The sequence below is a fragment of the Nelumbo lutea genome, chromosome 4 (genome assembly GCF_056320005.1).
Source record: "Nelumbo lutea isolate HS-2025 chromosome 4, American lotus-T2T, whole genome shotgun sequence".
NCBI lineage: Eukaryota > Viridiplantae > Streptophyta > Magnoliopsida > Proteales > Nelumbonaceae > Nelumbo > Nelumbo lutea.
Genome location: NC_142687.1, coordinates 65,050,220 through 65,064,511, shown reverse-complemented (window position 1 = coordinate 65,064,511; position 14,292 = coordinate 65,050,220). Strand labels below are relative to the sequence as shown.

Sequence of the window (14,292 nt, the reverse complement as noted above, 5' to 3'; positions counted from 1 at the left end):
AGCTTGGGATGCAGGAAAATATTTATCTAAAAACATTCTATTCATCTTATCCCATATACGTATCGAACCGGGAGGAAAAATGTATAACCAGTCCTTTGCTTTCTCTCGTAAAGTAAAAGGAAAAGCTATAAGTTTTACTTAATCCTCAACCATACCTTGTGGTTTCATACTTGAACAGACAACATGGAATTCCTTGAGATGCTTATGAGGGTCCTCATCTGGAAAGCCATGAAAAATAGGAAGCAGTTGAATCAATCCAAATTTTAGTTCAAAGGCTACCTCGAGAGTGGGATAGATTATGCACAGGGGCTGTTGGTTCATGATTGGTGCAGCCAACTCCCTTAGCGTTGTCTATCAGCCATCCTTTCTTCCTCTTCGAAGATGGGTTGATCACAAGTTGGCAAGTTGAATTCTGAATTCACCCTTGGAGGTGAACGATCCTTCCTTTGTTTCGCCTCCTTCCTTAAACGACGGGTAGTCTTCTCAATTTCGGGGTTGTACTCTAGTTTGCCTCTTTGAGAAGCATGAGTCATAAGGTTAACACAAATAGAAGGTAACAAGCTAAGAAATTAAAGTAGCTCCCTGACAACGGCGCCAAAATTTTGACGGGTTGTCGAAGCTCTCAAAATTAATGCTAGTCCCACAATAAAATTTTTGTAGTAATAGTGGTACTAGGTCGAATCTCATAGGGAGCTAGGGAATAATTTCTTAGCCAAATGCGCAATATAATAGAGTGGGGAAATTAAATAATTAAAAATTCTAAAAGAACAAGAAAGCAATAGCAATATCAAACAAGAGAAATCAGTTTTACCGAATTCTGATTCAAGGGTTCGAATTAACCAATTGGTCATCGATCATAGGTAGATTTCGGCAGTCTTGCAATTCAAGCATTTAACCTTAGATTTATTAGGATAACCATAATAAACCTTGTGTTTTCCTAAATCAGCTGACCAAACCCAGCATTCGATCAACACTTATCACTAATCGACTGGGTACGATAGCGTTCCATATCAATTAGTGATAGCGTTAAGCTTTGTGAAAACAGTTAAACCAAAATAACAATAATTGAGATAGCTACAATTATCGAATCTTGTTCCATTGATTCCCTTAGGTTAAAACATGTCAATACATTGGTCAAAGGCTGTCACGAACAATTGACCCAGAAAGATATTAACCTAATTGCTACTTGTACCATTATTCGTGACAATTACGGATCATCGAACCATGGATAGCAGTAGGAAAATCAATATTAACTAATTTGTCAGACTAATTAACATTAACATCCATAGAGAATGAGCACAAGAACCAACGAATACTTGAATTAAAAAAAGCAAAAACTTGAGTTAAATACAGAACCTCACGATGACACAATCGAACCTCCCCCCTTGAACTAGAAAAGAAAAGGCTTAGTTGCTCATGATTTTCAAACCCTCCAGGCTTTGCTTCTCAATAGGCCGAATTGATCTTCTTCGTAGCTTGAGTTGCTTAATGCTTGACTGCTGGATGATGCCTAAAGCTGGTCCCCCCCCCCCCCCTTTATATAGCTTTAGGAGGAGGGGCTCTCTCCAACTCTTTCTAGGAATTTATCCTCAAGTTAGAAAGTCCTGATCTGTTTTGAACTAATCCTATCTCATCTCTTATCTAATGATCTAATCCAATCTTCTTATCTTTATAGGATTACATTCAAAATTTAAATCTAATAAGACTCTCCTTTTGGAGGTTACATTCGAAACTGGGACTCTAGGCTCTTGAATTCGAGTTGGGCTGCTTTAATATCTTGGGCTACTACAAGGCTATTCTACGAATTGAGCTTCAGCTATGAAATGGGCTTTGCTACGAACTTGCTCCGATTTCGAGACCGGTTCCATCTTTGATGCGGACCGAATCTGTCAAAATCCAAAACATAAAAGTTGTGTGCCTTTCTTTCATATTTCTGATGCCTCTTGAATTATCCAAATCGGAGTCCGGAATTGAGAGTTATGCCCAGATTATCGAATGGTGCCGAAATTGTGCAAAATCGTTCGATTTGCCTTGTTTTCTTCCAATTTCCTTCTTGTTTGCCCTGAATCTAAATACAAGAGTAATCAGTCCAATTAAGTGCTAAATTAATGAAAAGGATTGAATATTTGGAGATAAAAATAGGGTACTTTTTAGTCTCATCACCCACCAACCCATTAATGACCCAGTTATATAAAATTAAATGGGTTGGGTTCAACCTAAACCCACTTTAACCCAATCCAACCCGCCCAAACCCATTAATCTTATATTTATGGACTTAAAAAACACACTAACTCTCTCTTAACAAATAAATTGGTCATAGCCTGGTGGTAATTGTAGTCACTATTTACACAAGTGGTGAAGGTTCAAATCACATTACATGCATGTCAATGGTGGATTGACTTGGACTGGACCATATCAAGCTTATGCACGGGTTTGGAACCGACTGACCCGGCCAATGTAAGTAAATCTAGTCGGTTCGGATTCGGGTCAGGTTATGTGGATATTGGTCGAGCGAACGGTCCAAACCGGACAAAGAACACGGGCACCAAATCATCCCATTCGTAACCATATCGGATTCGGGTCGACCGGGTCGGGTCAATTTGTGTGAATACTAGTTGTAACGGACGACCCAAACCTGGCAGAGCAAGCGGTACTGAACCATCCTACCTAGGGTCTATTTCGGATTCAGGTCGACCCAGATTAGTATGTGCTAGATCTGGTCAAACCGCGTTGAACTGGTCCGGACTTGGGTCAAATTGATTTGGATTTATGTTGGGTGAAGTGTGTTGACTCAAGACAAAACTAAATTTAGTCAATAATTTAAATGACTTATGTTTGTAATGGTTAACCCAATGGTTATCCACAACACAACCCAACACAACCCAACCCAACCCAACCCATTTAAATGGGCGGGTTGGGTGATGGGTTGATCCCACAATAATGATAGATTTTAATAGAAAAACTAAGACATGAAGGCCTCATTCACTTTTGGGGAAGTTACTTACCCAGGTACTCATGTTCTTTTATTTTCCAAGTAAATAAGAAAATGACCATTTTAACCATTAAAAACCATTATTAACAGGGGCAATTTTGTCCCATCCAAGTGTAGGCACCTTTACCCCATATGGGAAAGTTATTTACCCACATGATGGATATCATTTACCCGATAAGTGATGCGGATCTCACATAAATCTGAAGAAAGGCCAACCCCCCTCCCCCTCTCAAAATCCAAAACAATAGCGAGTCCAAAAAGGTTTTTATGACAAGACATGTTTGTACATTGAGATATATTAGACTTTATGACAGGAGTAAGACATGTTTGCACATTGAGATTTATTAGACTTTATGACAGGAGATTAAGACATAAGAGGGTTATTAATATTTCACATGTGTGAAGGTGAGAAGGGGAGAGACTATGTGAGGCCTGTAGTGAGAGTCTGAGAGACCCTTGGTCTCCATACACTCCTCCATATTTAACTATTTAAGAATGAGTTAATTAGAGAAGAGTAATGATAGATTTTAATAATAAAAAAAAAAAAAACTAAGACATAAGATGGTTTTTATGAGAATACATGTTTGTACATTGAGACTTATTAGACTTTGTGATAGAATATTAAAAAAAAAAAGAGGGTTTTAAACTTCTAATAATTTCACGTGTGGAGGAGACAAAGGGCTCCATGTGAGGCTTGTGGTGAGAAACCCTTGGCCTCCTTACACTCCTCCAAGTTCGCTGGCATTGCTTTATCTTCACTTAAATCGTAAACTTCAATGGTAAGCATTAAATATAAGAAATAGTTTGGCATTGCCTTGCACTGCCTCCCTAATCCCTCCCTCTCTCACCAACCACTGGTTTGGAAGTCCGAGTTTGAAGGGCTGATTAGATCTACCCACCTGAATTAATAAATCCTAATTCCTGAAGGTGTTTGGCATTCATGTATTTCTTGACCACTGCATTTAAATAATTTGCCACATCAGAATTTTAGCCCAAATGCTAAAACTTCGTGCCTGTCCATGCCCATTTATGCTGAAACACCAACAAAAAAAATAATGCACAAGAGTTCAATGCAAAGGGGCAATTATCAGAAAAACCATTTCGCCATTTCGGACATTTCTTCACTCGGGATTTACTCATTTACTATAATTTCCCTTAATGAAGCGACCCACTGAAAGCTAGTAAATCAGAAAATTTTTCTGAATTGTCATTCTAATTGCAACAAAATTTTTAATTAAAAAGCCAGAACACTTTAAATGCCTAGTCAGCACGTCTCTACCAAACAAATGTGTAACAAAAAAACGTTGGATGATTTTCTTCCCTTTCTTTTGGCAGGGGGATGGGGGTGGGGTGAATTTTATTGCTGATATGCTCGAACACAACGGTTAAAAAACACCTTGATGCCAAACACCATCCAAGTCAGTTGGTCTAACAGATGATTGCTGTTTCAAATGTCTCGAGGATGGGTTCAACTGATAAAATTGCATATGCATAGTGAAGATGCCCAAGTCCCAACGGCAAGAACCCACCAGAGGAATGGGAGATCAATAGCTAAATTGCAGAAAGAAAAAAAATGGATGCATTACTCCTAGCTTGAAAAATGTCACATTGTGAAGCATTATGCACACAAAAAATATTAGCCCGATGATCTCCATATCCTGCCCTCGAGGGAAACCACCATAACTGAAACATCATCATGATATTTCCGGCGATCACCATGGGGAATATCAAGCAACTCATGAAAATCCATCCCTGCAACAGACAATAATAATATATCAAAAGGAGATAAAGTAATTCAAGCATATGAAAGAATTTTAGATCTACCGATTGGATAGAATCAAGGATTTGGCCATTCTCAACAGATGATATTTTTTTTTGTTTTGATCAATAACCACAATTTCATTAGTTAATAAAGAAAAGGGCATATACAATAAACACGGAGAGATAAACCATCTTATCTCTCCCCTCTTAAACAATTGTACCCAAAACGTTTGTTCTCTCCCCACCCCTTGTTTAGCCATACAATCAGCAGCACAATTAGCTTTCCCTTTACAATCAGCAGCACAATTAGCTTTCCCTTTAACCCAACAATATCTAATTTCCATGTCCTTGGTCAACCACCTAATTTTCTTTAACTCGTTCCTGTATTCCCAAAATCATGCCTCCATATTCTGTAGCCATGACATCTCCATGGAGTGATGTCCACCTTCGAATACCCTACTATTAAATTTTGATAGTAGCTGTCATGGCAACCAAGAGAATTTAGTTATAGTGGGAATTATCACCAGATCATCCAAGTGGTTGTATTCATGTATTCTGGTCTTGGCAATTCAATCAAGGTGGGAGGTGGAAGAGGTTTGAGGTGATATGGCAAATGAATGGTGTAGGAAAGGTCCCCTAAGTATACAGAATCATAAGGGATGCAAGATTCCTTGCCAGATAGGGGTGCTCATTATACGATTCAAACTGCAAAACCGAACCGAACCAAAACAAATTTGTGGTTTGGTTCGGTTTATACCTATAAATGGTTTGGTTCAGTTTGAGAATTTTCTAAATTGTGGTTTTCAGTTTTGGTTTGGTTTATTGAATTTTATAAACCGAACCAAACCATAAACCGTAAACCAAAATTTTATAAACATACATACATACATACATACATATATATATATAAATATATATATATATATATACATTATATATAACATATCTAAATGGAATGCATAAAATTATAAATATATAATGAACTCTTTATTTTATAATAAAATAATACATAAAAGTTTTAAGTTTTAATTTTTAGGGGAGCTATTTGGGCTTTTTAATTGAGTTAAGCCCAAAAAAAACCATAGAATGGTCCAGTCCCCAACCCGTATTAGAAACCACACCAAACTGTAATAAAACGGTTTGGTTTCCATACCAAAACGGTTTGATTTGGTTTAGAAATTTCTCAAACCGTAATATACTGGTTTGGTCTGAGATCTTCTCCACCGCACTGAACCGGACCGTGAACACCCCTATTGCCAGAAACCTGAATACCTTATTCAGGTGGATCAAAAGGTCAACAAATTGTTTGGTTGACAGATATGCAAGAAAAAGCATAAACAGGGTTGAACTGTTTGTGACGCCTGCCAATGAAGAATAGGCAGTGTCAAACTTTTTTTATTACTTGGGGGTGAAGGATCCAAGAGCTACTTGTAATATAAAGGGAGAGTATAAAGACTAGATCTTATCACAATCTGAAATTCTATTATAATAATATCTGATAAAATCTATTCTTATCAGTAAATAATAAAAAATTGAAGACCTTTTTTTATTGGTGAAAGAAGAATATACTTAACAAATTGATGTACTATCAGAGGTTACTGTATTCAGACCTTTAATACAGTTGTACCGTACAAAACTAATATGTTCTCAATCTACAATAGGAGAATGCTGACTTGCTAATACATCATTCTAAAACCTCCTGGTAAAGTGAATTATGCTAAATTGACATAGAACTTCCTATGATCCTTTTTTCTGCCCCATTATCCTGCATATGTGCACCCCATGTACAATTTCTTAATTATTTGGTTTATGGATTTTATGGACAGTTTTTATTTCTCTCCATTATAAAAGAAGTGAAAGGTTAAATTGTTGGAATCATTTGATTTGATAAATTCCAACAGTGGAAATCTCCCAGGTGTGGCAAACTGAAGATGCCATCCATTGCCCAAAGCATGTGCCATGTAATTAGTACTCCAGGGAGCATGACCATCCTCCAGGCCAAATTGAGTATTCTATCCTACGGAATAATCTGGAGTTATAGAAAGGTAGAAGCTAATAAGCATCAACTAACCATTCTTTTTGGCAGCACGGAAGAGAAGCTCAGCGACGAGGTACTGGGCAGGATCACCTTCAGGCACATGTTCCATGAACCATGCAACATGAGCAACTACCTCTTCATTGCTGAAGTACTGATAAAGCCCATCTGAAGAGAGGACCAAGAAGCGGTCACTTGAGGAAAGCCGGTGGTGAACAACTGAAGGGACACAGCTGATATAAGGAGAAGTCCCCACATAATCAATCCGAAACATCTCCAGCAGAGCATCATTGCATTTTGGCTGCATCCAACAAATAAATATGGTAAAGTTTGATCAATTCAGCAAGAAAATGTGCATTTTCTAAATTGCATGAACAATGGTTTACAGTCAAATAGAAGTGCCTACATAACAAGGGTATTCCAATCTCACTCTCCAACCCATAGAAGAGAATGGACCATGGAAAAATGCAGGGCAGGTGGCAACAGTATCAATAAAATCTTAATTCAAAAATTTGCTTCATTCAAGTAATGATGGCTGAAGATTGAAGGATCTGTTGCTCATGGGTGTAGTGTTCAGACTCATACCAAAGAGGAGTTTGGTGAGTTCCTGGTTGATGTGTCCAGAGGATTTCTGGACCATGGGAGAGATTTTTATGGATACAATTTTTGTAGTATTTCTTTTCCCCGTGGTATTTAGGTTGTGGCTCTTGCCCATCAGTTTTGTTAGTATTTTTTTTCCCTTTTTTGTACCCCATCTACGTTTTCTTTTCGACAAAAGTAACAAGTGCATATGATATTGGGGCCATTGCTTGGTCTGATGGTAAGATATTGGGCTGACAAGAGTGAAAAGACAGATTGAACTCTGAGTGTGTCTACTGGACCATTACCCTGTATCCTGTCTGCCCCACCCACCCAGCAGGCCAGTACCACTGGATGGCTAGGACAACATTTGGTGATGGCCTTTAGCATGTTAATAGAGTTTTGTTTGTCATATTGTCATATTGTCATTTGTCATCCTATCTGAAAAATACTTCATGAAAGTTATAGTACCAAAAAAAATGGTGAGCCAGAATTAAAAATTACCATTAGTTTGATCTTCTTGGGTACCGCCAGACAAATGTGACATCAAGTAAAGAAAATGTATTTTGGGAGTAAAAAAATAATCATATTCATCAGTTGTATCAGCGCTCCTTAACAATACATCTAGAAGACACTTGAAGATTATCACTCCGGGTTAAATAGGGTTGTGTGAAGAACCTAATATATACCACCTACTTTCCTCTGATGTGATACAACAACAAAGGAGTTATATCTATGTAGTGAAATTCTTGTTTGGTCTCAAGGGTATCTATGTAGTGAAATTCTTGTTTGGTCTCAAGGGTGGATATGAGCTTGTTCAATTACAGATTGTTCAACGCTAGCTGTCTCAGGGCGCAGGGCTATTTTGTTAAATATTACTTTTCGGGTATGAACAATGTTTTTTTTATGAATAAGGAGTGATTTTATTAATAGGTTAGAAGCAAAAAGATACACAGAGAAAGTTCCCAAGATAAGGCACGAGATGCAGCCTCAGAATAAAATAAAGAATTACAGTTTAGCCCAAAACATCTGATTCCTATGCACCCCTTGTTTAGCTAGTGAATCTGCTAACCCATTTGCTAATCTTCTTTCCCATTGGAATAGAACTGACATGTTTGTAGTTAGACATTTGAACCTTCGTAAAGCCCCTTTATAGGACCAGGCTGCTGTTTCTGGTTCATTTAACCACTGGATCACCAGCTTGGAATCACCTTCGGTTAGCAGCTGTTCACAGTTCAGCTCTTTGGTAAATTCAGTTCCTTGTACCACTGCTTCAATTTCAGCATTAACTGAATCCCCTACTCCTATAGGTCCAGAATATATATAGCAATGATTTTTCTATTAATAAATCTCCTTATTAATAAAAATATATATAAATAAACTCTCTGAGAATGCTGGTTGTCGTGATCATGGTAGTTTTTGTGGAGGATGTGCAGGCTGTGGTGCAAGTCATACCAATAACTAGGATGGTCATGGTTTGGGTCCAGGGGTGTTTTTGTCATTTTATAATTTAGATTCTGGTCTGGGGGCAGTTGAGTGTACCTCTGTTGGATTTTGGCCCTTTGGGTGTGATAAAGTTCAGACCTGCACTAGAATTCTGTTAGAAATAGTATTAGGGGAAGATTAGAAGAGAGAAGACAGAAGAAGAGAAGAAGAGAAGAGAAGAAAGGAGGAGAAAACTGGTTCGAACAAGAGAGAAAAGTCACTCTCTCTAGTCGGCCAGGTTATATTTATATGTTTCTATTAAATAAATCAAAAGACCATTATGCCCCTACTTAAGTATGGGACACATCACTCAACATAAACATTATACATCAGCTTAAACATAAATAGAAAGACTAAACTACCCCTATACAGTTGACACTAACAGGGTGTTTCTGTAACAAAAAATATCTTTTGGGTGGTTGTTTGAAGGTACTTTGGTTATTAAGGAGTTGTTTATGAAAGGGAGACAATTAAGGGGCTTATGTGTAAATATCTTAGTTGGCTTCACCAACAAGCCATCAAATCTTAAAAGGGAAAAGGATTGTTTCTAATGGTGGTTTTTTAGTTCTCTCTCTTTTATGTGAGCTGTAGCTCGCCCCAACTTAGGATTTTCATGTATTGGGAGCTTGGGTTTTGAGGAATCAACCCATTGAGAGCCTTACTCCATCGCTACATGTTCGTGTGACTGTGAGAGGCCAGCTTGATGCCATTATTATTATAGCTAAGGTTCAAAATATTGTTACGTATTGGCTCGTATCGGCTCGTATTGGCCAATACATATTGTATCGGGGCCTTTCCGATACACCCCTACACCCCTATAGGGGGTGTATCGGGTCAGGCCATGGTTCAAAGGGTCGTCGTGACTTAAACCGACCCCTTTGAACCGGTTTTGAAAAAATAAATAAAACACACAAAAAAAAAGCATTGATACAGGCCGGTGTATCAGCCTGTATCGATATTTAGAACCTTGATTATAGCAAAATTGTTCAAGGAAGAGTTCTAAACCAGGTTCAATTCTGAAATATATAAGAATCATGTTTGCTTTTGTTGTTTTAGCTTTGTACCGCTATGCTCATTGAAGGGATGGGAGATCCATCATATGGATGGCCGAACCATATAGGGTGGTTGGGCGAAATTTCAAAAATTTTCTTACTCCCATCCGGGAATCATATTCCCAATTTAGAAAGCTGCATTTTCAAGTTTCATTCTTGTAACCAAATTGGACCAAATATGAAAACAAGATTAGGGAGAGGTATACCTGATACGGAATCCACACAAAAAGCTCCTACCAATGCAGGTGTTCATGCCCAAAGAGAGTACCAAATCCTCCCTCCACTAAAGATGACACAACTTAGGATGAGGCAGGATCAGCAAGTGGTTCTTCGCCAAGAACCTTTGAATCTTCAGCAAGAATCGAATGGGGTAGTGAGCACAGCTTCAAAATTGTTTTTTCCAGCAAGAAACAATATCAATATCAAATCATGATCACTTCCAAGAGATGGAGATCGACCAGGGTGGGGTGGCAAGAGCAGTGAGAGAGAACTGGAGGCAGATGTATAGCACTTTAAGAGATGATCTCCTAATCTGATTAGGAGTTTCTTGATCCAAATCTTTATTTGTGTTCTAAACTCTTTAAGTGATAAGGATAATCCCTTATCTTATCTACAGATCAAGATCAGCTACTCCTAATCAAATTAGAAGTTTCCTGGTCCAAATCTCTACTTGGATCTAGACTCTTTAAGTGGATAAAAGTTATCCTCATCTGCTGATCCATACCCAGATTCACCCCTAATTAATTAATCCAATTAACCCAGTTCGAAATGAGCTTTAGGCCCATTAAGCTTTCAGGCTCACTTCATTTTAATGATGGTTAGCTTGGCTCTCTTTCTATGGCATGGGACCCTATCATTGATCTACACATCAGTTGGGTTCAACCCAGCCTTAGTTACAAGGTCTGGCCGAATTCACTATAGGACATAGTGAACCATTGAGTCCATCACCAAGGGCTCTTAATGGGCCCAACATTTACATTAAATGGTCCTTGGGTCCAACCATCTTATGAAGGCCCAAGGACTCTGAGCAAATGCAAGATTAGCCCATCAGGTATAACCCCCAATAGTCTTACACTTAACCTCTCAGCCCATAATGATCCAACACTACCCGACAAAAGATGACCTCTCGCTCGGCTGCAAGGTACAATGCTGCACTCTCTACTCACATGGAGCGCGAGAATTAAAACCTTTTGCAAACAATTTGTGAAAACATAATATATAAGTATATCTCTATATAAATATACTTTGCAAAACCAAATTTCAAACAAATTTGAAATCCACTGCCAGCAATTTAGATTTCCATCAGAGAAAGTGCATTCCCCAAGTCCGACAAAGGGGCTGATCCTGTCACTATGATCACCCTCTCAGGTGAATTCTTGGACTACCCCAACATACCAAGGTTTTGACCTCCACTAAAGATTTCACTGATTGGCATATCAAAGACAGCCCAATCCGACACCTAGTGCGGTACCATAATCGAGTCTAGGGGTCAGGTGAAACATTCAAGTTTTGCTCATCTGTCTCCAAGGTTCAGGGCAACACTGAAATTTGGTCCGATTCAGAGTTTCAAGAAAACCCACACTGCATGTACCTCAGGTCTCACCCTGGCAACTGAGACAAGCCACCCCAACCAAGTTGGCGGCACATCAGTGTCAGCCTTAGCAGGATAAATCTCCCCAGATCTATCCAATGGGTGCGAAGATTCTAATCTAACATGAGTTTCATTAGTGTCTAGTTTAAGGGTATTACACAGAAACACACCATAATAACATGAATCAAATATGTACTTTATTCATTTACAATAAATGTCATAATGTACATCAAGCTGATTAGAGGTAAGGGCATACACTGTCTAACATGTCTGTCCACATCAAGTGGTATCAAAGCAAGTTTTTTTTTCCTTGGGATTGCTTCAAAGTTAATATTCTTCTTATATCTTGCTTACATTATTATGGTTGCAAGGGGTGCACATAAACGTAATAAAGGTAGAAGGAGACCACAAAAATATTATTATAGAGGTATTTCAAGAGGTTATAAGGGGGCTATAGGAACATACTAAACATCTTGCTCAACTTATAGCCCAAAGTACTACTGCAGATGGTGATGTAACAAGTGTTAAGACTAGTTGGGGCCATGTGACCAACCAAACATGACCTACAACCCAAGGAATCTCAAAGGCAGTAAAGGGCAGCCAGGGGCATCCTGCTATTCAATGTTTAGATGTATGGAGTTCAGACATCGTTCAAATGAATGTCCTAAGGGTTGAAAGACAAAACACATTTGGCTGATGAAGTAATGAATGAGATGACATATGCCATGTTCAGGAAGGACAAGTAGCTGAAACTACTGGCTAAGGCCTTAGAAGAAGAAAATTTGGAAGGGAATGTTGAGAATGAAGTGTTAGTGATACGACACTATGATTGCACCTCAAGAGCCACTACCAGGGGGACTGGTTGAGAAAGAATATCTTTACAACACACTGCACAAGCTGCAAAATCTTGTGTCTGAAAAGATGATGCACAAGCTGCAACTCAAGAATGTTGAACACCCTCAACCATATCACATTTTGTGGTTCAACAAAGGAAATGAATTAAAAGCTTCTTCTAAACGTGTAGTTAATTTTTCTATTAGGCTGCATTTGGAATCAGTGTAAAAATACACCAATGATGTTTTACACTGAACCATGAAAGTGAAGAGATGAGAGATCCATCACATGGACGCCCAAGATTGCGGAATAAGGGGCGAATTTCAAAAATTTTTTCATCTCCCTTCAACTGGGAATCACATTCCCTATTTAGAAAATTATATTTTCAAAGATAAATCTTGAACCTTAAACTGAACCAGATCTGAACCAAAAGGAATGTGAGAGAATAATACCTGATATGGAGAAGTAATATCTCCCAACGAAGGTGTTCACGCCCAAGGAAGGATCCAATGACTACTCCCACTGAAGATGGCGCAGTGCAGGATGGAGCAGAATCAGCAGTGTTCTTCCCCAAGAACTATGTCCTTCGCAAGAAACAGTATGATGGGACGTGAGCACAACTTCCTTTTCAATCCTTTCTCAAAGAACTGATGTCAAGATCCAATCTTGACTTCTCCCACAGCTGGAGATCGAACTGGCAAACAGGGCGACAAGAGCAGGGAGGCGGCAAGAGAGTATTCGCAGGCTGCAGAATTCTCTCTTCTTGATTTCAGCACTAAAGAGGATCTGATGTGTTTCTTGTTCTCTCTCAAGGCTGCCGCCCCCTCCTTTTTGTTAAAAATAAAAGATCAGCTCCTAATCCCATTAGGAGGTGCTTATCCAAATCATATTTGGATCAGCCTTCTCTTCTAGTGATAAGGATAAACCCTTATCTTATCTGCAGATTAGATTAGCTTTATCCTAACCCCATTAGGAGGTTTCTAGATCTGAATGTGATTCAGATCTGGACTCTCTGAGTGGATAGGATTAAGACCCTATCCTATCTGCTAATCCATCTCAGAATTCGCCCCTTTAATTAACTAAATAAATAGCCCAGTTCGAAATGGGCTTTAGGCCCATCAAGCTTATGCTCACTTAACCTTCCTAACTGCTGCCCAGTTGGGCTTCCTTGTATGGCATGGGACCCAAGCATTGATCTACACATCAGCCACATGGGTTCGGCCCAGCCTTTGTTACAAGGCCTGATCGAATACACTGTTAAAGACAATGCACACCCTAAAACCCATCAAATGGGCTCTATGGGCCCAACACTTACCCCAAGTGGTCCCTAGGCCAAGCCACCTTGTAACACCCAGGGACTGGGCAGATGCAAGATTAGCCCATCAGGTATTATCCTCAATGGTCTTACACTTAACCTCTCAGCCCATAATGATCTTACACTACCCGACAAGAGAGGACCTCTCCCTCGGCTGCAAGGAACAGTGTTGCACTCTCCACTTATATGGATCCCGGGAATTAAAACCTTTTGCAAACATTTTAGAAACCATAATATATATACTTTTATATCTCATATAAAATATACTTTGCAAAACAAATCTCAACGGTTGAAATCGGCTGCTGGCAGTCTTGGTTTCCAACAGTGAGAGTGCATCCCCGATCATTACCTTTGTCCGACAAAGGGGCTGGTCCTGTCACTATGATCACCCACTCAGATGAATTCTTGGATTGTCCCAACATACTCAGGTTTTGACCCCCGCTAAGGATCTCACTGACTGGTACATCAAAGACACCCCGATCCGATACCTAGTGCAGTATCATAATCGAGTCTAGGGGTCGGGTGTAACTTTCCAGTTTTGCCCATCAATCTCCAAGGTCCAGGGCAATACTGGAAATCTGGTCAAGTTCAAAGATTCAATTAATCCCACACTGTATGTGCCTGGGGTCTCACCCCGGTAGCTGAGAC

At 39.1% G+C, this 14,292-nt stretch overlaps 1 protein-coding gene across 2 annotated transcripts in view; it reads right to left on the bottom strand.

Annotated features, from left to right (window-relative positions):
* Positions 1-4,171: 4,171 nt before the first annotated feature.
* POL (Protein phosphatase 2C family protein) overlaps positions 4,172-14,292 on the bottom strand; it is a 38,265-nt gene continuing 28,144 nt past the window's right edge. For both annotated transcript variants that reach the window (XM_088982049.1, XM_088982048.1), the window contains 2 exons: positions 6,825-7,089; positions 4,172-4,744 (listed from right to left, as the gene is read on the bottom strand). In XM_088982049.1, the coding sequence (XP_088838175.1) occupies positions 4,629-4,744; positions 6,825-7,089 (381 nt within the window). In that variant the 3' untranslated portion in view covers positions 4,172-4,628. The remainder of the gene's footprint in view (positions 4,745-6,824; positions 7,090-14,292) is intronic.